At 46.8% G+C, this 22872-nt stretch overlaps 1 protein-coding gene across 3 annotated transcripts in view; it reads right to left on the bottom strand.

Moving 5' to 3' along the window:
* The window catches only part of CFAP251 (cilia and flagella associated protein 251), a 68518-nt gene extending 45910 nt beyond the window's left edge, over nucleotides 1–22608 (bottom strand). For 2 of the 3 annotated variants that reach the window (XM_079943174.1, XM_079943175.1), the window contains exons 1-6: nucleotides 21176–21239; nucleotides 20113–20523; nucleotides 14538–14678; nucleotides 12056–12165; nucleotides 6895–7006; nucleotides 6494–6574 (exon numbers count right to left, since the gene is read on the bottom strand). In XM_079943174.1, the coding sequence (XP_079799300.1) occupies nucleotides 6494–6574; nucleotides 6895–7006; nucleotides 12056–12165; nucleotides 14538–14678; nucleotides 20113–20523; nucleotides 21176–21238 (918 nt within the window). In that variant the 5' untranslated portion in view covers nucleotide 21239. Of the gene's footprint in view, nucleotides 1–6493; nucleotides 6575–6894; nucleotides 7007–12055; nucleotides 12166–14537; nucleotides 14679–20112; nucleotides 20524–21175; nucleotides 21571–22510 lie in introns of those variants that run through there. The other variant, XM_079943173.1, reaches the window with a different exon arrangement.
* Between the last annotated feature and the right edge of the window lie 264 nt (nucleotides 22609–22872).

Genomic DNA, 22872 nt, shown 5'->3' with positions numbered 1-22872 from the left:
TATATTGTGGTCATTCTGATAGGTGTGAGGTGATATCTCACTGGGGGTTTAATTTGCCTTTCCCTGATGATCAGCAATCAGATAACTCTATTTTTTTAAAAAAATCAAGTGGAACTTCTAGATCTGAAAAAAAAATGGTTTAAAAAACACAAAATGGAAATTGAGTTATTTTTAGTGAGGTGGATGGACATAGAGTCTGTCATACAGAGTGAAGTAAGTTAGAAAGAAAAAAACAAATACCATATGCTAACGCACATATATGGAATCTAGAAAAATGGTACTGATGGACCTAGTGGCAGGGCAGGAGTAAAGATGTAGATGTACACAATGGACTTGACAACACAGAGGGGGAAGGGGAAGCTGGGACGTAGTGAGAGAGTAGCATCGGCATATATACACTACCAAATGTAAAATAGATAGCTAGTGGGAAGCTGCTGCACAGCACAGGGAGATCAGCTCAGTGCTTTGCGACGACCTAGAGGGGTGGGATAGGGAGGGTGGGAGGGAGGCTCAACAGGGAGGGGATGGGGGATACTAACACAACATTGTAAAGCAATTATACTCCAATAAAGATGTATTAAAAAAAGTGAATAAAGCATAGGGTGGGAGAAAAATAAATAAAAATAAAGAATAAAAAACAAAGGACCTCCCTGGTAGCACAGTGGTTAAGAATCCGCCTGCCAATGCAGGGGACACGGGTTCAAGTCCTGGTCCGGGAAGATCCCACATGCCGTGAAGCAACTAAGCCCGTGCGCCACAACTACTGAGACTGTGCTCTAGAGCCCACGAGCCACAGCTACTGAGCCCGCATGCCACAACTACTGAAGCCCGCGCGCCTAGAGCCCATGCTCTGCAACAAGAGAAGCCACTGCGATGAGAAGCCCATGCACCACAATGCAGAGTAGCCCCCGCTCGCCACAACTAGAGAAAGCCCATGCACAGCAACGAAGACCCAATGCAGCCAAAAATAAAATAAAAATAAAAAATAAATAAATTTATTTAAAAAGAAAAGAATCCGCCTGCTAGTGCAGGTTCGAGCCCTGGTCCAGGAAGATCACACATGCCGTGGAGCAACTAAGCGTGTGCGCCACAACTACTGAGCCTGCACTCTAGAGCCCACAAGACACAACTACTGAGCCCACGTGCCACAACTACTGAAGCCTGTGCGCCTAGAGCCTGTACTCCGCAACAAGAGAAGCCACCACGATGAGAAGCCCGCGCACCACAACAAAGACTAGCACCCACTCGCTGCAACTAGAGAAAGCCCGCACGCAGCAATGAAGACCCACGGCAGCCCAAAAATAATAATAAAAATCAATAAATAGGGCTTCCCTGGTGGCGCAGCGGTTAAGGATCGCCTGCCAATGCAGGGGACACAGGTTCGAGCCTTGGTCCGGGAAGACCCCACATGCCGCAGAGCAACTAAGCCCGTGTGCCACAACTACTGAGACTTCACTCTAGAGTCCGTGAGCCACAACTACTGAAGCCCACGTACCTAGAGCCCGTGCTCCACAACAAGAGAAGCCACCGCAATGAGAAGGCCGTGCACTGCAACGAAGAGTGGCCCCCGCTCTCCTCAGCTAGAGAAAGCCCATGCACAGCAACAGAGACCTAACGCAGCCAAAAATAAAATTAATAAAAATTTTAAAAATGAACAATACATCTTTAAAAAAAAATTATGTTGGGTGAAAGAAGCTAGAGCCCTCCACAAAGAGTCTATTTCATAAAATTCATTAAAATATGCAAAGTAACGTTAATAAACAGGAGAGTCGATGTTGGGAGATGGATAGAGGGAAGAGATCATACCTTGAAGGCCATAGTGAGGAGTCTGGGTTTTATTCTAAGGACAAGGGAAGGCATTGAAGGATTCTGAGTCAGGGAGTGATATGATATAATCCGTTTTGCTTATTTAAAAAATATTACTCTGGGGCTTCCCTGGTGGCGCAGTGGTTGAGAGTCCGCCTGCTGATGCAGGGGACACGGGTTCGTGCCCCGGTCCGGGAAGATCCCACATGCCGCGGAGCGGCTGGGCCCGTGAGCCATGGCCGCTGAGCCTGAGCGTCCGGAGCCTATGCTCCGCAACGGGAGAGGCCACAACAGTGAGAGGCCCGCGTACCGCAAAAAAAAAAAAAAAATCACTCTGACTGCTGTGGGGAGATTGGCAAGGGTGCAGCAGGGTGCAGTAGAGATTAGCTGGGAGGATGCAGAGGTCATGCAGGCAGAGGTGACTGTGGTCTGGACTAGATGGTGGCAGTGCAGACAGGGAGGAGAGGAAGGAGTCCAGCATCGACCTTGGAAATAAATGGTACTTACAGCCATTGGGATGAGATACCCAAGAAGCAAGCATGGCAAGAAGAGGAAGAGGCAGAAGAAGAACTCCCAGAACCAAACCCTGAGGAACGCCAAGATTTAGAAGGTGTAAAATGAAAGAAGAAGCCACAAAGGAACCTGAGAAAGAACGGCCGGGGAGACAGCAGGAGAAGCGTCTTGTGACCCCACTGGGAAGGGTGTGATGAGGGTTCAACAATGTCCGTTTGATTTGGGAACACCAGTGACCGTGATAAGCATAGTTCTGATAGAGCTGTGGGTGGGTGGAGGACAGATGAAAAGAACAGAAATGTCCATCAACAGAGGATGGATAAATAAGTTGTGTGACACTCAAAGAACAAAAAACTGGGCTTCCCTGGTGGCGCAGTGGTTGAGAGTCCGCCTGCCGATGCAGGGGACACGGGTTCGTGCCCCGGTCCAGGAGGATCCCACATGCCGCGAAGCGGCTGGGCCCGTGAGCCATGGCCGCTGAGCCTGCGCGTCCGGAGCCTGTGCTCCGCAACGGGAGAGGCCACAACAGTGAGAGGCCCGCGTACCGCAAAAAAAAAAAAAAAAAAAGAACAAAAAACTGTACAGCAGTGAAAGTGAATAGGAATTACAGCTCAAGAATCGACATCAGTGAATCTCAGAAACAATGCTGAGCAGATGAAGCAATTAGTCTGATTCCAAACATAGAAAGGTCAAGAACAGGTAAAATGAAAGAAGACAGTATTGAAGGATACATACATCACTGGGGAAAAGTATAAAGAAAAGCACAGGCAGGTATAACACAAAATTTGGGATAATGGTTAACTCGGGAGCAAAGCTTGGGATGAGATCGGGGAGGGGAACACAGGGGTTTCTAGGGTTTCGGTAACATTCTATTTCATGATCCAGTGGTGAGCACACAGGTACATTTTATTTTCTTCCTTAAAATGTACACATTTTGCATGTATGCCTTATTTAGCAATAAAGTGTAAAGAAGTCAACTATTTCTTGCAAAAAAAAAAAGTAAATGAGACAAGGAAGTAGAGAAAGCAAGTGTGGACAGTGCTTCTGAGAAGTTTCCCTGGGAAGAGGGGCAGAGGGCGTAGCTGGAAGGAGACGTGGGGTCGGAGGAGTTCTCTCAGGACCGGTGGTCCTGAAGCGTGTTTATTCTCAGTAGAGGGAGAGTTGACAGCTGCAGGAGAAGGGCCCTGAGGCAGCCAGCGGTGTGGGGGGGGAAATCTAGTGCGCTGGCCCTTCGCCGCAGTCAGAGGGGAAAAGAGAAGATGGCGGGGTTGAAGGTGTGTTGCTGGCTGGGGAGGGAGAACAGGCCCGTGTTTGTATCTGATGGCTTCCATTTTCTCAATGCAACACGGGGTTGGGGGCGGTCACCCGCTGAGCATGGGAAGCAGGGAGTGGGGAGGTGGGACGAGCAGGTGTGAAACTGTCGTCTCTGGAAGTGAAAAGTGTCACAGCCGACCAGAGCGGCCAAGCCAGGCCCAGAGCCGTCTTGAAATTCGTGACTGAATTGCAAGCAGGATGAATCCGCTGGGTTGGGTGCTTCTCCCCAGCTGCATTCAGCCCACTGGGGTCCAGGTCCAGAGGAGGCTGAGGGTGGGGCTCACCCAGAGCTGGGGGGGCTTGTGTGGTGCTGTCCGGCAGCACTTCCCGTTGGGGTGGAGGTGTTCTAACACCTGTGCTGCCAGCAATGTAGCCACCAGCCGCATGTGGATAATGAGTGGCTGAAATGTGGCTAGTGAAGCCGAGGAAACGAATTTGTACTTTAACTTTAATCAATTTCCATTTTTGTTTGTTTGGGTCACGCCACGCGGCTTGTGGGGATCTTAGTTCCCCAACCAGGGATTGAACCTGAGCTCCCTGCAGTGTAAATGCGGAGTCCCAACCACTGGACCGCCAGGGAATTCCCGAAATTTCAACAGCCATGTGTATTTAGCAAAGTTGCAGTATAGAAATCAGTTGAAGTTCTATACACTAACAATGAACATTCTGAGAAGAAAATTAAGAAAACAATTCCACTTAATAATAGCATCAAAAAAAATACTTAGGAATAAATTTAGCCGAGGAGGTGAAAGATTTGTACGCTGAAAACTACAAAATGCTGCTGCTGCTGAAAGAAATTAAAGAAGACGTAAATAAACAGAAAGACAGGGGCTTCCCTGGTGGCGCAGTTGTCAAGAATCCACCTGCCGGGAGATCAGCTCGGTGCTTTGTGACCGCCTGGAGGGGTGGGATAGGGAGGGTGGGAGGGAGGGAGACGCAAGAGGGAAGAGATATGGGAACATATGTATATGTATAACTGATTCACTTTGATATAAAGCAGAAACTAACACACCATTGTAAAGCAATTATACTCCAATAAAGATGTAAAAAAAAAAACAAAGAATCCGCCTGCCAATGCAGGGGACACGGGTTCAAGCCCTGGTCCGGGAAGACCCCACATGCCACGGAGCAACTAAGCCCGTGCGCCACACCTACTGAAGCCCGTGTGCCTGGAGCCTGTGCTCCGCAACATGAGAAGCCACCACAATGAGAAGCCCGCGCACCGCAACAAAGAGTCGCCCCCGCTTGCCACAACTAGAGAAAGCCCGCATGCAGCAACAAAGACCCAACACAGCCATAAATAAATAAATAAGTAAAATAAATCTATTAAAAAAGAAACAAATAAAATAAACAGAAAGACATCCATGCTCCTGGACTGGAAGACAATCCTGTTAAGATGACACGACTACCCAAAGCAATCTATAGATTCAATGCAATCTCTATCAAAATCCCCAATGCATTTTTGGTAGCAATAGAAAAACCCATCCTAAATACCCAGGTATGGCTGGTAGCTTTGAGAAGTAAGGAAATTGTGGGGGGCACTTCCCTGGCGGTTCAGTGGTTAGGACTCCGCGCTTTCACTGTCAAGGGTGCAGGTTTGATCCCTGGTCGGGGAACTAAGGTTCCACAAGCCATGTGGTGTGGCCAAAAAAAAAAAAAAAAAAAAACAAGGAAGGAAATTTTTTTGAGGGAGCAGAAGGAATGTTGGCGGAGGGAGAGCAGGAGAGACATAAAGCTGATAATGATGTGTGCCTTGCTGAGTCCAGTCACCCAGACCCCCTGCTTGGGTTCTGGTTCACACAAGCCATGTACATCCTTACCACAGTGTCTGGTACACAGTAGGTACTCAATAAATGCAGGTGAATGACGGCTGCGAGCATGAATGAGACAATGCAGAGCAGCACAGTCAATGCTCTGGGTGCCCTCGGCAAGTCACCTCACACAAATCAAGAATAATAACTCCCCTATAATAAGAGCAGTTCAGAACATGCTTCTAGAATAAGAAAGGCTGCTAGCTGGGTGACTTTAGACCAGTTATTTGATAGTTAATCGTAGTAATATGAATCCCACAGTAACATCTTCTCAGCATGTTTGCATGGGTTACATGAGATATTGTATGCAAAGAACTTAGCACAATCTGGCACATAAGAGGTGATCAAAAAAATTAGCAGAGCTTCCCTGGTGGTGCAGTGGTTGGGAGTCCGCCTGCCGATGCAGGGGATGCGGGTTCGTGCCCCAGTCCGGGAAGATCCCACATGCCGCAGAGCGGCTGCGCCCGTGAGCCATGGCCGCTGAGCCTGCGCGTCTGGAGCCTGTGCTCCGCAGCAGGAGAGGCCACAACAGTGAGAGGCCCGCGTACCGAAAAAAAAAAAAAATTAGCTATTATCATCAAAAATAAAATGAGGGGCTTCCCTGGTGGCGCAGTGGTTGAGAGTCCGCCTGCCAATGTAGGAGCCACGGGTTCGAGCCCTGGTCTGGGAAGATCCCACATGCCGCGGAGCAGCTGGCCCCGTGAGCCACAGTTACTGAGCCTGCGCGTCTGGAGCCTGTGCTCCGCAACGGGAGAGGCCACGATAGTGAGAGGCCCGCGCACCGCGATGAAGAGTGGCCCCCGCTCGCCGCAACTGGAGAAAGCCCTCGCACAGAAACGAAGACCCAACACCGCCATAGATAAATAAATTAATAAATAAAAATTAAAAAAATAAATAAATAAAATAAAAAAAAATAAAATGAGATCATGGACAGGAGTTTTTTAAAAGCTCTTGGGCACCATAACAAAGCTCCAGTAAAACAAAAAGTAGTTTTGAACTGGCTTCAGTGTACCTTTAGGTGGATCTTCACAGGCTCGAAATGAACTCACCTGAAAACCATACTCTTTGGGAAGGTTAAGAGTGCAGGCCGGTGTTTCCACCGCTAAAGTCCACCTCCAGATGCAAACTTTCTGTAAGTGATGGCAGACAGAGGAGAGTGAGAAGATTCCTGAAGGGTACTGGAGGAACCTACACCTCTTGTGGTAAGCCAGTGACCTCCGCTAACTAAGCAAAGCACAGTGAGCTAAGCCGCAGGCAGGGAGCCCCTGACCGGTCACCCCCCCTCCACCCAGAGAACCACAGACGCCACATGGCCTGAGCAGGAGCCCCTGACCGGTCACCCCCCTCCACCCAGAGAACCACAGACGCCACACAGCCTGAGCACAGCTGCTTGCGGGGACACTTGTGACGGGCGGGCCAGCCGCTGAAGCTGCCGTGACAAGCCCTGTACCTGGATCTCAGCGTCTGAGATGGTCGCCAGGTACTTGGCATCGTGGGTGATGGCCATGGCCCTGATGCCGCCACCTTCTGGGCAGCTGTCGAATATCGTGTGCACAGGAATGCTGCAAGACAGGACGGGGGACACCCAGGTCAGGAACAGAACAGCTACGGAGAAACAAACGTGGTCCACCCACATGATGGAAAGTTGCTCCGCCATAAAAAAGGAGTGAAGCACTGACACAGGCGACAACACGGATGAACCTTGAAACCATGGTGCTGAGTGAAAGAAGCCAGACACCAAAGGCTACAGATTGTATGAGTCCATTTATATCAAACCTCCAAGATAGGCAAATCCATAGAGGCGGAAAGCAGGTGCGTGTTTTCCAGAGGGTAGGGGAGAGGGATGTGAAGGCTGATGGTTTCAGGGTTTCCTTCTGCGGTGAAGAAAATGTTCTGCAACCAGATAAGAGGCGGTGGTTGCACCACACTGTGCATATACTAAATGCCACTGAGTTGTTCACTTTAAAATGGTTACTTTTATGTTATGTGAATTTTACCTCAAATTTAAAACAAAAACTAACTCAGGGCAGCACGTAAACATGCTATTTGTTCTCTCCTGGAGCTCTAGTCTCTCCTTCATTATCGAGCGCTGATTCTGTGCCAGGCGTGAAGGATGAGAACATGAAACAAGACGTCTAGGACACCATCCTAGCTCTCAGGAAAGCCGGCGTCCTCCTCCAGAAGGGGGAGTGTAAACAAGCACAGGCTTTCTCGACAGCACCTTCCCTGCATCTGTCAAAATCCTCAATGCACAGACCCTAAGACTCGCCAATTCCACTTCTACAACTTTTTTTTCCCTAGAGAAATAATAGCAAAAGTAAACAGAGATAAATGCCAGTTCATGTTTATTGTGGCACTGCTTTAATAGCAAAAATCTGGAAACAACATAAATATCCATTAATACGGGATTTGTTTAAAAAATATCATGGTAAACCATACAATGAAAAAGCATGCCACCTTCAAAATGAATGAGGTAGATTTGGGAAAGTGACCAAAGTTTTGTGGAAAAAAGCAAATAGCAAAACAGTAGACGTAGCATCATCCTGAGAGACAGAGAGGAAAGAGAGAGAGAGAGAGAGAGAGAGAGAGAGAGAGAGAGAGAGACTCTGTGTGTGTGTGTGTGTGTGTGTGTGTGTAGAAAAAAGTCTGGAGGAATGAACTCCAAACTACATGGTGACTCTGGATATAGGATTGGGTGAAGGGGGACTTACTTTTTTTTTTTCTTACACGTCTGTATTGTGTCACTGGCAAGACTTTAGAACTGTAAGATGCAGACAAAGCCTTAACACACGCAGAATTTAATTAGATGATATCTGAATACCTGAGAGAGCCAAAGAAATGCAAGAAACAGCTGAAGCAATGATGGAAGTAAGCTGTGATGTGGTGGGGGTCCCTGACTCCCACTGGAAGAGTGGGTGGTAGGAAGACTTAATCCCGGAACGCGGGCTATGCAGACCCCCCGTTGGTTTTTCATTATGGAGACCTTGTTACAGCAAATATACACAGGCCTCAGCATGTCACACAGGCCTCAGTATGTCACATCGGTGTCCCAATTGGCTGGAACCAAGTCTGTGCCCTAGCTGAGGACCTGTCTGGTTCTCTGTCACTTGAGATATTTTATCCCACTGAGACGTGGCCCCAAAAATTGCCTTGGGAAGGGAGTCCTAAAGTTGTTGGGAATGACATAATGACGTTCTTCGTGGGAAGGTGTATCTCATAGCCAGGGATATGTAGAATTAAATGCAGAGAAGATAAGTCAGTTGGACCTGTACTCTTAACATATTTGTGATAAGAGAATTTGTTCCTTTTTTTAAGAATGGGTCATGTTTAAGAGAATTTAACATATTAGAGTCTCTAACAGATTAATTTGTGATTCTAATTGAAAGTCTGTAGTTGATTTAGACTTGTGATTTTAAATTCAAATTGTATTAGGTTTATAAACAATACTTGAACACTTAAGAGAACTTAGGACTTGCCATATTTATGTCTAATTTATTAGATTTACAAGAATTACTTAAGTACTGGTGAAGGATTTATTTGTTAATCAGACTACTAAAGAACTTAAAGATGAAACTGAATATATCAATTTCTAAATGCAGTTTAAAATGTTTAAAAGGAGTTAATAAAATTTGTGAGACCAAACATTAATCAAAGCCCCGTTATAGGCAATTGCAAAAACACGCTAGATTTACGGAGTAAGATTTAAGTTGAACTAATATCTCAAGGAAGAAGTACCGTTTATCAATTTAATAAGGTGAATATTAATTCTAAAACCAGAGAATCCTTTCTGGGTTCCCAGAGTCATCATTTGCAATATCATAAAACTCATATCGACATATCATTTTAATTGTTAACCACAGACACACTTCACTTTGTAATTTTAAAAAATGACTGCCAGAGTCACCTCCGGTCTAGTGGGGGAGACAGCTCTATAAACAAGAAAAAAGCAAAGGATAAACACTGTTTGAATGGAGGCCAGCTCTGCCTGGGGCAGGGGAGCTGTCAGCAAAGGCTTGAGAGAAGAGAGGCACCAGAGGGGCCCATCCTTCCTGCCTCAGGACTTCCTGATGCAGGAGATGACTTTCCCTCGTGTGTGTCAGGTGGATGTGCCATTTCTTGCAGCTGAAAAGCATGTAATCGCTAGAGATGACCGCTAGGCAAGCAGAAGGGAATTTGATTTCGTGGGGGAAGTGTTCGCATGGCTAGGATGTGAGCGTGTACTCCCTTTAACAAGGGCTGAGCTGACAACGGGCAGCAGGGGAGCCCGTTAGGATTTTGCGCATGGGAAAAGATCACGCTCAAAATGTTGTAGAGAAAAACCATATGATGATATATGATGATGGCCATACATGTGTATTTTTTTTTTGGCTTCGAGGCAGAGCAGGATCTTAGTTCCCTGACCAGGGATCGAACCCGTGGCCCCTGCAGTGGAAACACGGAGTCTTAACTACTGGACCACCAGGGAAGTCCACTTACACATGTGCATTTAAAACAACATCAGGGGGCTTCCCTGGTGGCGCAGTGGTTGGGAGTCCGCCTGCCAATGCAGGGGATGCGGGTTCGTGCCCCGGTCCGTGAGGATCCCGCGTGCCGCGGAGCGGCTGGGCCCATGAGCCATGGCCGCTGAGCCTGCGCGTCCGGAGTCTATGCTCCGCAACGGGAGAGGCCACAACAGTGAGAGGCCCGCGTACCGCCAAAAAAAAAAAAAAAATCAACAGATGAATGGATAAACAAAATGTGTTATATCCATGCAATGGAATCTTAAACAGCTAAAAAAAGGAATGGAGTACTGATTCATGCTACAACATGGAAGAGTTTTGAAAATATTATAAGTAAAAGAAGCCAGACACAAAAGCCACATATTGTATGATTCCACGGACATGAGATGTCCAGAATAGGCAAATCTTTACAGCTAGAAAGTAGATTAGAGGTTGAGGGGAGGGGAGAATGAGGAATTCATTAGTTCAGATTTTCTGATTGGGTGCTGTGAGTGTTCTGGAGATAGTGGTGATGGCTGCACAACACTGTGAATGTAATTAATGCCAGTGAATTGTATATACATTTAAAAGTGGTTCAGTGTCACGGAGGCTGGTTTGAAGAGCGAAACTGCAGTGGGGGAGATCGGTCAGGAGGCTACTGCAATGGCCCAAGCAGGAGAGGGTGGGCAGAGGCGGTGGATGTGGGTTCAGAAGTTATTTGGAGGTGGAGGCGCAGGACTTTTGGACATTTTAGCAGGAGATGCCCACGGGACATGCAGGTGGACTGTCCTCCAGCAGCTTCCCCATCAGCAGACAGGAAACACTGAGACGGCTGTTGAGAGTAAGATGGCGCAGTTTCAAACCCTGGCTCTGCTCCTGCCTGGCTGGAGAACATCACCAACAGCATCCTCACGCCCTGAGGCCACAGCTAAGGAATGGCCAGAGGAGGATGAGGCTGAAAAGAGTCTGAGAGGGAACAGACAGCAAGCAGGATGAGGACCAGGGGACATGGTGTCAGAGGGGCCAGGGGAAATGATTAGGTAATATGGCCCTATGGAGGCCACCGGTCACCTGGGAGAGAGCAGTTCCTGTGTCACAGAACATTCAACATAACTTCTTCCTAAACTTCTTCTCCACCTGGACTCGTCCACCCCCCACCTCACCCCATCCCACCCCCCTACACACCCAACCAAGGCCTTACAATCTTGTCAGTGAATCTAGCACTACTCTCTGCCTCTAGTACCAGGAATTACGAAAGGACACAATTCTGTGAGCATCTATCCTGGGCCAGGTGCTGTGCTCTGATCTTCCTAACAATCCGGTAGGGTAAGTAAAGTAGATCAAATAGCGCCCCCTCGAAATTCATTCCACCCAGAACCTCAGAAGCGAGCTTATACAGAAAGAAGAGTCTCTGCGGATGTAATTAGTTAAGATGAGGTCATACTGGTTAGGGTGGACCCTAAACCCAATGACTGGAGTCCTTATAAAAGAGAAGACCTTACAGAGAGACACAGAGGGGGAAACGCCACATGAAGATGGAAGCAGAGGCTGGAGTGACGTGTCTACAGGTCAAGGACCACCAAGGATGCCAGCAACCACCCAAAGGAGGAGGGGAGCATGGGACAGATTCTCTCTCAGGGCCCCAGGAGCTCCCTGCAGACTCCCCAATTTCAGACATTTGGCCTCATGAACAGTGAGAAAATAAATTTCTGTGATTTTAAGCCACCCAGATTGAGGTAATTTCTTACAGAGCCCAGGGAAATGAAGACAGTAAGTACGATTAGTCTTTTTTTTTTTTTTTTTGGGCAGATGGTGAAAGTCACATAATTTCTCCGGGTCTCCCAGCTGGGTGAGTGTGAGTTAGCCTCCCTCAACCCTGTCTGCCTGGGGGCCACCGACAAACCAAGTTTCTGGGCTTAGAGAGCCAAGAATCACCCATGGGAAATTCACCAAAGTAATGTCATCCCAACAGGCCTTGAGGCAGTAAGACAGCCTCCCCTGAGAACCTCGCCCCTCGCCCTGCCTCCCAGCACCAGCTTCTGTATCCCTGGACCGGCATGACTCCTTTTTTGGCGGGTCACGGTGGCAGACGCTGTACAAAAACGCGGGGGGAAGTGGCTACGACATGCCTACCCCGTGAAGCAGTCCCATATGATTATCAGGCATTCGGGCCCTTTGTCAGCCGTGGCGACCCAGCGCCTGTCTTCACTGATGCAGAGGCAGGAGATGACGTTGGGGTGGCCCTGCAGACGTGGAGAGAAGTCGCTCTGAGACAGGGGTTGGGGGGGGCCCAGCCCTGGCACCAGCAGGAAAGGCGGGGCCCCAGAGGCACACCTGAGCTCCCTTTCCAGATGCCGCTGGCTGAAAATCCTACTCCCACCCGCCTTCCCTGATGTTTCTCTACAGCCAGAGGTTTTCAAACTTCCCCTCAAAACACTCTCAGGGTAAGCTGCACTCCCTGCAAGAACAGTGGCTTCCTAGGGGTCGAGGCGTATACCCGACTCTGAGCCCACGTTGAGAATACATGTCCAGGTCCCCCCACCTCCAGCCCCCTCGAACCTCCCTACCAGCCTCATCTCCCCCAAAACTGCTCACTCAGGTCACTGAGCAGCTCTGGAACCAAAGCCTCCTCACGGGCCTCTGCTTTCACTCGTATCCTCCTACGATCTTCCCCACACAACAGAGGAATCTTCTGGAAACACAAACAAGATGGCAGCCGGGAAACAACCCCTGTTTCCCTCCTTCCGTGTCACCCCTCGCTCACTCTGGCCTCTGTCTGGGCCTCATGCACGAGGCCTGAAAACTCGGAGCTCTGTCTGTCTGGGATGCTGTTCCCCGGCAAAACGGCCCCAGGCTAGCTCATGCTCAGCCTTCAGGTCTTGGCACAAACAGCACTTTTTTATTCCCTGCCCACCCAATCCAGAGGAATCTCCTCTCACCCTGATGCTTCCCTCTTAGAGCATTTTCACGTTTCCTTTCGAGCAACTGTTAAAATCTTTAGGTATATGCTTCTGTGTTCACTTGTTTAACGACTGTCTCTCCATGAGGGGGGACTAGATCTATGTTGTTCATGACTACAGACCCATCACCTGAAACATAGTGGTTATGATAAATACACGTGGGATGAATGAACGAACGAACAAATGGCCAAGGCCACTCCCAGCCACCCAACTCTGCGGAGGCTGGACGCCTTCCTACTTCTCAGCCCCTCTGCCCCGCCCGCCCCCCTGACTCTGAGCCTGCCCACCACACTGTGCTTTCTCCCCCTGCCGCTACCTCTGTGCTCAGTGCTACACATTCAACTAAGCTCTGAGAAGGGCTGCTTGCTGACTGTGTGTGTATTTCAGGACTTCTAGAAAGCAAATTCCTTAAGTTACACCCACGTGTCTTGGATCCCTGGCACGATGCTAAATACTGGCTGAGCTCTTGGAAAATACTTTGTGAAGTTTCTGATCTAGGCATTGACTAAGGAAGGTCCTTATATGTCAACTGAAAAGGGTAACATGGAACTGTTTACCGGGTTAACTAGTGGAAAGTCGGACACCAGGAAAACGTGACATTTGGACAGGTAAATGATGAAAAAGGGGTCAAAAACATCCGGAACAGAGGAGGCAGAGCACTGAGGGGAAGGCAGGCATGTGGGGCATTCGGGGAGGCACAGAGCAGGGTGTAAATAAAGCCAGGTGCTGGAGGGAGGAGACAGGAGGAAAGACTGACCCACTTAATGCTTTGAAGTCAGGAGACCTGGATGTAAGACCTGGCTTCAGCATCTGCTAGCACAGCCTTGGGCAAGTCAGCTAAATCCCTCTGAGCCTCAGTTTCCTCTCCTGTGAAATGGGAATATTAACACTCACTTCTCAGCAGGAGTAGGAGGATCAAAGCCCTTTGAGCCCTGGAAAGGAGTCTGAGTGTTAATTAGGTCCGAATCCCTTTGCATCTCACCATAGTCCTGTGGAGACAACATGGTCTCTCCTGACCACGTTTTTACAGAAATGTAAAAAAATAGATGCTTTAGATTCTAGCTACTATAAAATTAAAGTCAACTGCTATTCTGATTAGAATCAGAGAGAAAACGAACAATAAAATGTGTTCCTAAAAAAAAATTTGCTATGGTTCAGAAGAGAAGAGGGAAAATGTGTATGAGATGGAATGAAGTTGACCCCTGATATAAAAACCAAAGTGCTGGACTTCCCTGGTGCCACAGTGGTTAAGAATCCACCTGCCAATGCAGGGGACACTGGCTCGAGCCCTGGTCCGGGAAGATCCCACATGCCACGGAGCAACTAAGCCCGTGCACCACAACTGCTGAGCCTGCGCTCTAGAGCCCGCGAGCCACAACTACTGAGCCCACGTGCCACAACTACTGAAGCCCGCGCAACTAGAGCCCATGCTCCGCAACAAGAGAAGCCACCGCAATGAGAAGCCTGCGCACCACAACAAAAAGTAGCCCCTGCTCGCTGTAACTAGAGAAAGCCTGCACACAGCAACAAAGACCCAACGCAGCCAAAAATTAATTAATTAATTAATTAATTAAAAAGCAACAACAATAACAACCAAAGTGCTGTATTCAGGTTAAAAACAACCTCTTTCACTTGAAGTAAGAAAACCTGCAAACCTGAAGATGGTGCTGGTTATTCTTGAAGACATTGTAGATGACCGCAGTGTTAGCACTGGCATACAGAAGAACTCTCTGGTTTTCATCTTGAATGTAGTAAACAGGAAGGGAACTGTTCCATCCGAACGACCAGGTCATGGCCTGGAAGACAAAGGTAAAACCGGGAAGACGCTACGGTGCACGAACCCAGAGCTGTGATGCTGGGTACTCCCGGCCTGAGTCCTGGAGGAGAAGGATTCATATCATCAGCCAATGAAGAGACATCACCTTGAGAAGTCCTCAAGAGCACGCTACACCGTGGATGACGCCTGAAAATGGGATGCTACGTGAAAGGAGCCAGATGCAAAGGACCACACACTGTGTGACTCCATCTACATAAAATGTCCAGAATAGGCAGATCCGTAGAGACAGAAAGCAGACGAGTGGTTGCCAGGGGGTGAGGGGAGGGGGAATGGGGAGCGACTGCTTACTGCGTAGGGGTTTCTTTCTGGGGCGACGGAAATGTTCTGAGAACAGGCTACAAACCAATCAACTGTATACTGGAAAAGGGAAATTTTCAGACATAGAAAACAAACTTATGGTTACAAAAGGGGGAAGGGGGGGTGGGAGGGATAAATTAGGAGTTGGGGATTAACAGATACACACTACTATGTATAAAATAGATAACCAACAAGGACCTACTTGTTGTGTATAGCACAGGGAACTATACTCAATATCTTGTAATAACCTATAAGGGAAAAGAATCTGAGAAAGAATATATATATATATATATACGTATACATATGAATCACTTTGCTGTACCCCTGAAACTAACACAACATTGTAAATCAACTATATTTCAACAAAAATAAATTTTAAAAACTTTTTTTAATTTTAAAGGGTAAACTTTACAAGGATGTGGAGAAACTGGGACCCTTGTGCGTTACTGGTGGGAGTGTGAAATGGTGCAGCTGCTGTGGAAAACAGTATGGAGGTTCCTCAAAAAACTGAAAATACAATTACCATATACTCCAGCAATTACACTTCTGGGTATCTACCCCAAAGAACAGGAAACAGGGTCTCAAAGAGATATGTGTACACCCGCGTCCATAGCAGCATATTCCACAGTAACCAAAAGGTGGAAAAGAAGCCAGTGTCCATCAACAGATGAATGGATAAACAAAAGGTGAGTATTATTCAGCCTCCAAAGGGATGGAGATTCTGACACATGCTCCGACATGGACGAACCTTGAGGATATTATATAAGTAAAATACACCAGTCACAAAAAGACAAATATGAACTGAATGGTTCCACTTATATGAGGTCCCTAGAGTAGTCAAATTCATAGAGACAGAAAGTAGAAGGGCAGTTAGCCAGGGACCGGGGTGGGGTTGGGGAGCTGGTGTTTGTGGGTACAGTGTGTGTTTCACAAGATGAAGAGGGTTATGGGGACGGGTGATGATGGTGGCTGCACAACCATGTGAATGTGTTTAATACCATTGAGCTTTTACACATAAAAATGGTTAAGGTGGTAAATTTTATGTTATGTGCCTTTTACCACAATCTTTTAAGAAAAAGTTAAGAGGGTGGATTTTATGGATGGGAATTCTACCTCGATTTGAAAAGAAAAGCTACGTGGTGCTTACACAGGCGTGTTTGCTGTGTAAGAATTCAATGAGTTCTACACTTGCGTGTGCTCTTTCTGTTTATACGTTATATTTCAATAAAGACGTTTCCTTTAAAAAAAGAAAGTCTTCAACAGTAAATAGAAACAACTTCCTATTCATCTTCTCCCCAGGACCTAGACCCAGCTCAGTACCAGACACACAGTGAGCACTTAATGTCGTGAAATTCAATTTACTGAACGAGAGTACGTAGAATGGACAAGTTATAATAAAGTCACTAAGTAACTTCGTAAGAAAGGCAATTATTCAGCCTGGGTATTTGTTCCTTATACACGATTTTCCCTGGAAAGATAAAGTATAAAAGAGACAAAATTCCCTCAGGAGGATTAAAAATTCCACACTGCCAGGAACAAGTCCAAAATAAAAATTTCATGAAATGAAAAATAATAGGTACTATAAATCCAACTACTGCTTCCAATTCAATAGTAGTTTGTTTATGTATATTTTTGTATTCAACGTCTCTTACAAAAATTATGGATAAACTGTGGTACATTCATACAATGGAATATTATTCAGCAATAAAAAGAAATGAGGTTGCAGGCCATGAAAAGATGTGGAGGAACCTTAAATGCATGTTGCTAAGTGAAAGAAACCAGCCTGAAAAGGCCACAAACTGTATGATTCCAACTACATGACACTGTGGAAAAGGCAAAACTATGGAGACAATAAAAATCAATGGTTGTCAGGGGCTTGTGGGGGGGGGGGGATAAGGGGGAGGGAGAGATGAACAGGTAGGGCACAGGACATTTTTAGGGCAGTGAAACTACTCTGTATCAAACAACAATGGTAGATACATGTCATTATGCATTTGTCAAAGCCCAGAGAATGTACATCACAGAGTGAACCCTAAGGTATAAACTATGGACTTTAGGTAATTCTAATTCATCCATATTGGCTCATCAATTGCGACAAATGTACTGCACTAATGCAAGATGGTAATAATAGAGGAGACGAGGGGGGAAGGAGGCACAAGGGAGTATGTGGGAATTCTCTGTGTTTTTCATTCCATTTTTCTATAAACCCAAAACTGCCCCCAAATAATAAAGTCTATTTAAAAAATTAACCAAGGCTGATGTGGTAGAGTATTTAAAGTGATGGCTAAGTGATTAGTTACCAAAAATCAGTGGGTTATATGGGAGCATAGAAATGAAATCTGGTGATGAGATTTCCCTGGCGGTCCAATGGTTAAGACCCCGAGCTGCCACTGCAGGGGGCGCGGGTTCCATCCCTGGTCGGGGAACTAAGATCCTGCATGCCTCACGGCCGAAAGAAAAAAAAATAAAGAAATGAAATCTGGTGAGTTTCCTTTCTGATCTTTAATGATACTTAAGGTTAAATTGATGTACCGTATATTTCTCCCAAGACAGAGTGGGCAACGTGGCCGATTTCTCTCTCCTACACCCTTCATTCCCCATTCTCTCCTGATTCCATCTGCTCATTCGCTGTAATTTATATTTATATTTAGGTCTTTTATTGTGTGGGTGTGAGTGGTAGAATCACGGAATCATAATTGCCTCAAGCTGTAACTTCTAGGAACGGAACTATTTCATATCTGGCTGGTTCTTAAGAGCCAATTTCTTCAAGTGAGATGGTTCTTTTGGAAACCTGCTAATTCTAAAAGGCCTTATAGTCGTCCTGGAAATTTATTTTGAGATTTAACAGATTAGTTATAAAAAGAAAACACTCTTAACTAGACTCCTGTCTCCAGGTAAACCTCTTTCAAGGTCAAAACTAGGCTGACCTCACTCAGTAGTAACAGAACTTCCCTGCTTGAGCAGCCCTCACGTTAACCGAAATCACACAGTACTAACACTCATCGCATTTTCCACTACTTTTAGCACTCATGGCGAATGATGATGGAGACAGCCACCTCTTACATCAATCTTCTTCTAAAACATGGTCATCTGGAAAACAAAACTTTATTGTCAAAATCAGATTTCACTGTCTTTGATAGTTATATGATTCCTTCTCATAAACACATGATACCTTGTTACTTGGCTGGAGGTGGTATTCACGGTTAGGTCTATTTACCATGAGCACTGCGAGTTATTACAGGCCTTTGGGATAAGCTGGGGGAGCCCAAAGGAAAAGGAGGATGCTGCGAGCACAGAGATGGAGGGGCACACACTCACTGAAGCACCTTTGGTGAGAGCAAGAAATTAGAAACAGCATGAATGGCCATCAATAAGGAAACAGCCGAATTTAAAATGAGGAAGTGGATATACACGTACTGATACAAAAAATCCTCTAAGACATGTTAAGTGCAAAAACATTTATGCACAAATGCAGAATATCTCACTGCAAAAACGAACAACTAAAAACACAAATCGTGTGCGTGTGTGCGCACAGATACATGTTTACATATGTACCAACAAAGGTCTGGAGAGATACAGTTATACCAAACTGCAACAGTAGTCACCTCAGGAAAATGGGATTGGGATGGGAGTGTGTTCGAGAAGAGGAATCTTTGCCTTTGTATATTTTTTTTTTATAAAGAGCACTAATTCATTTTAACAAAAAGAAGAAACAATAAAGGTGAAAGGAAAGGAAAAAGAAAGACGGCGCACCCAAAGAGCTAAGCAAACCTGCAAAGAGAGGCCTAGGAAAGTTTGGTTCTGCGGTGAGTCCAAGGCTAACGGGGGCCCAGACCTGTGCAGTGGCTTTTGTCAAGTCCAGGTAGCTGGGGCCTGGATAAAAAGATCGCTTGCTCTAATTAGTGATGTTACCTGATTTCTGGTTAGTTGGCTAAACAAGACAAATGTCTTCATGGGCTCTAAAACTCAATTATTCTTGGGACTTCCCTGGCAGTCCAGTGATTAGGACTCTGAGCTTCCACTGCAGAGGGCAAGGGTTCAATTTCAGATTGGGGAACTAAGATCCAACATGCCGCTCAGTGTGGCCAAATAAATAAACTCAATTATTCTTTCTTTCTGACTGAGCAACTGCAAGCTTGAACCTTTAACTCCATTGCTCAAAGTCAGCCAAATCTACAGAAAGGAGGCTGTCAGTTCTCTGCACTTCCCCCTCGGCATCCTTCCGTCACCACCACCAGCACAACCGTCACCACCATCACCTAGTTGTTAACACTTGTCAAGTGCTCGCTCTGTGTTAGGAACTGCATTAAGTACACACAGTCCATCACTTACAAATCTTCCAAAGGCATGAATCTACGGTGGGGGGAGAAAAAAAGATGAATCCTAGGAAACAATTTTCAGAAAGTAGCAGATGGAGGAAGAAAGAAGGAGAAGGGAAAAAAAAAAACCCTCCTCTTCCTTCTCTTGGCAAATGATAATATTTTTACCCTCGCAGATGGCGCCTCCCTGGAACACTGTCAGCGGCAGCAAAGGCAGACTCCTTTGGACCGCCTGGTGCTTTTCCCGGTGGCTTTCACTTTTTCCAGACCTTTGACTTACTTATCTATCTTGGGATGGATAGTTTTAGGAACCTGTGGTGGTTTTAGGAGCTGGTAAAGGGATCAAGCCAGTTACAGCAGAAGAGGCGAGAAGAGGAGGGAAAGGCAAGGAATTGGTGGTATGGAGGAGGAGTATCATGATGTGGGAGAGAGAGAGGGAAAGGGAGGGAGAGAGATAGACGGAGCGAGAAGAGAGGGGAAAGGGGAGAGGTCGATTCTGAGTCTCCCCCAAGAAAACAGCGTCCTATACAACGGACAAACCACGTGTGGAATTTCCTGCCTGCAGAGCAACGCTGCTGAACCCAGATGCAGCGTTCCTGTCCACATACTGTCACACATGTCCAGCCACAGCTCCAAACTGAACTTTACAAAGACACAGGTCTGTGATTAGCTTAAAAAGGAGCTTTCTGGTGGTATTTTTTTCCATATGCATAAAATTCCCCTATTTCACAATACTCTCAAAACACTGGGGGAAATTTAAAAGCATGTTGCACTTACCAAGGGATACACGTTGGCACCGTCATCCTTTTGGAACAAAATGTCCTCGGTGGCAGTGGAGACCAGTGACCCCTTAGGGATCCTTGCTTTGGGCTGGAATTCTTTTTCTTTTTTCTCATTTACGTATAATACTCTTGTTTCTTTTCTCCCTTCTCTCTTTTCTGGCTCCAAGTCTCCCCTTTCTGGTTCCAAGTGTCTCCTTTCTTGTCCCAATTCATCTTGGGGCCTCTGGTCGGTTCTCTCTGCAAGCTCGCCCGAAGGCTGCTTTTCGGGGGAACTAAGCTGTTGTTCCGCAGAAGTGGTTAGATCCAAATCAAGAAACTCTAATTGCGAGGCCATGCTTGGAAGTTCGAATGTTTCCAAAAGCTCTGATTGTAATGAATGCTTTGACTCTCTACCACTATAGGTTTTCTTAAAAAAGAAATAGAAAGGAGATTGTGATTCCAAATACAGTACACGCTGCTACGTGCCCTCATTTAGTTTCCTTTCTCTTCCTAATCAGCCAGTCTTAGTGTTAGCCTCACATCGGAATTATGAAGCACTTTTTAAAAAGAGCCTGGGACATTCTGTACTCAAATAACATGAATCGTGGGTGTGTCAGGTTTATCCTTGGCCTACTAGCAGACCCACAACAGCAGAATTATTCTTCTAAGTGGCACTGGTGGCCTCCAAAAGCACCACAGAGCCACAGAGAGTCACTTCTCCTTGGACCAGAGGTGATTTCTACAGGCTGTTTAGACAAGCACACTCCAGCTAACCCCTGTCCTTTAAGTCAGCCCTGGTACACACCTCCTCCAGGAAGCTTTCCCTGATCATCCTCCAAGCTGGGTCAAGTGGCCTTTATATAGATACATATCTCCTAGGTACCTCTCAATCACTGCACTTAGTTTTATAATGTTTGCCTCCCTACATACCCTAGAGCTCCTTAAGAGAATGGATTGTGTCTTACTTGGTTTTATATCCACAGAGCCTGGCAGGTAAGTGGGTAACAAGCATTCAATTAATGATTAGGAATGAATGAATGAACAAACGAATGATTGAATGAATGAAAATTCCTACTTACTGGGAGTGTTCCTGACAAGATTGATTGGGAATCAGTTGGTGTAAGTCTCTCCAAACTGATCATGGACTTGGTGATTTCTTGGGGCTTCACTGTGGTTTCTTCATGTGCTCCTGCTGCCTCCTCCTTCCCAAATTCTTCCCCCTCTTCTTTCCCCTCCGCTCCCTCTCTCTCCGCTTCCCCCTCCTCCTGAGACCCTCTCCACGCTAATGTGTTATCTTCTTTTAATTCCTGTTGCATATTTTCTAGCCCTTCATCATTTGGATATTTTTCTTCTTCTTCTTCTTCTTCTTCTTCTTCTTCTTCTCCTCCTTCTTCCATTTCTATTTCTCCATATTCTTCTGTTTCTTCCAGTGGGTTTTCCTCTGCATCTGACATTCTTCTCTTTGGAGATGTCTCTAGAGAAATTTTGAGCATAAAAGTCAGCAGGGCCCTCTGTTTTCCATTTTGATTTCCTGGTCCACAAACCCATCAATGAAATGTGCAATACCAGCTCTGTTCCTTTCCATGGGAATAAAAAGAATGCCATACTCCTGGGAAAGCCTGTCTCAAATCTTTAAAAATATTGATCCCGGGCCTCATCTTTCTGAGGATAATTTTAGAGCCCTCTAACTCAGTGTATATATATTCATATTCCCACAGGCAGCAAAATGATAACCCAGGCATTAGCAACAGTTCTAATAATACGAATGGGGAAGAAGTAGGTACCTTAGCGGTTAAAAGTGTTGGCTTTCCAGTCAGCCTCTCCTGGCATTGAATCCCAGTTCCACCACTCAGGTGCTCTGTGACCTTGGGCAAGTCACTTTACCCCTCGGAGTCTAAATCTGCTCACAGGCAAAATTAAAATGATAACCCTAAATTCTGGGGGTGTTGTGAAGATTAGATGAAATGACATATGTAAAATGCTCCAGTTGCATCACAGACTGCTTGAGAAATGGTAGCAGTCTAGAAAGTTAAAAAGCCTAGCATGTTCTCTCGTTTATTTCTTACAGCAAACTTAAGAGTCTGAAGCTCTGAGAGGTGAAGTGACTTATTCAAGATCATACAGCGAGTAAGAAGCAGACCTCTCAATGTTCAGTTCCGCCATCTGAAAAATTGCTAAGATTTCAAGTCTAGGGCCCTTAGTACAGAGCCTCTTCCGACTGCCAAACTTTGCCAAATTCCTCATGGGGGGTGCGGGGAGCAGGTGTGTGCGTCCGTGGGGGCACAAAGCCCAGGCGTAGACCCTTCCTCCAGCTCAGGTCTGCCTGGAGCTGCCCTAGGGCGAGCCCAGGTGGGGTGAGCGCCCCCCAAGAGGCACCAGGCCCCTCCTTGCCGGGGCCCCCGCCCCTGACTCACAGAGCGCGCCCACCCTGGTCCTCAAAGGCCGGGGTCTTCCCGCCGCGTGAACCCCTTGTCCACCTCCCGGCCTCCAGCTGCCGCCGCTTTCTCCTCCAAGGGCTCCCTAGTTACGGTCGCCACCCAAGCCCCGTCTCCATGGTAATCGCTGCCGCCTGCAGGCGACGGGCCGTAAAGCACGAAGGCTGGACAGCGGTCACGTGCCCAGAAAGCGGCGGGAGCGGGAGCGGGGAGCTGGTCGAGCTCGCCCCCTGCCGCCGCGACTTGGGAGGTGAAATTGGCTTTCCTCTCACCTCTCTCCTCCCCTCCCACTCTCTCCCATGTTTTCCCTTGGTGCCATCCCATGAGAAGCTGCAGCGGCC

Source organism: Stenella coeruleoalba, assembly GCF_951394435.1.
Source record: "Stenella coeruleoalba genome assembly, chromosome: 14".
Lineage (NCBI taxonomy): Eukaryota > Metazoa > Chordata > Mammalia > Artiodactyla > Delphinidae > Stenella > Stenella coeruleoalba.
Note: the sequence above shows the minus strand (reverse complement) of the source record. Positions and strands in the feature narration are given on the sequence as shown.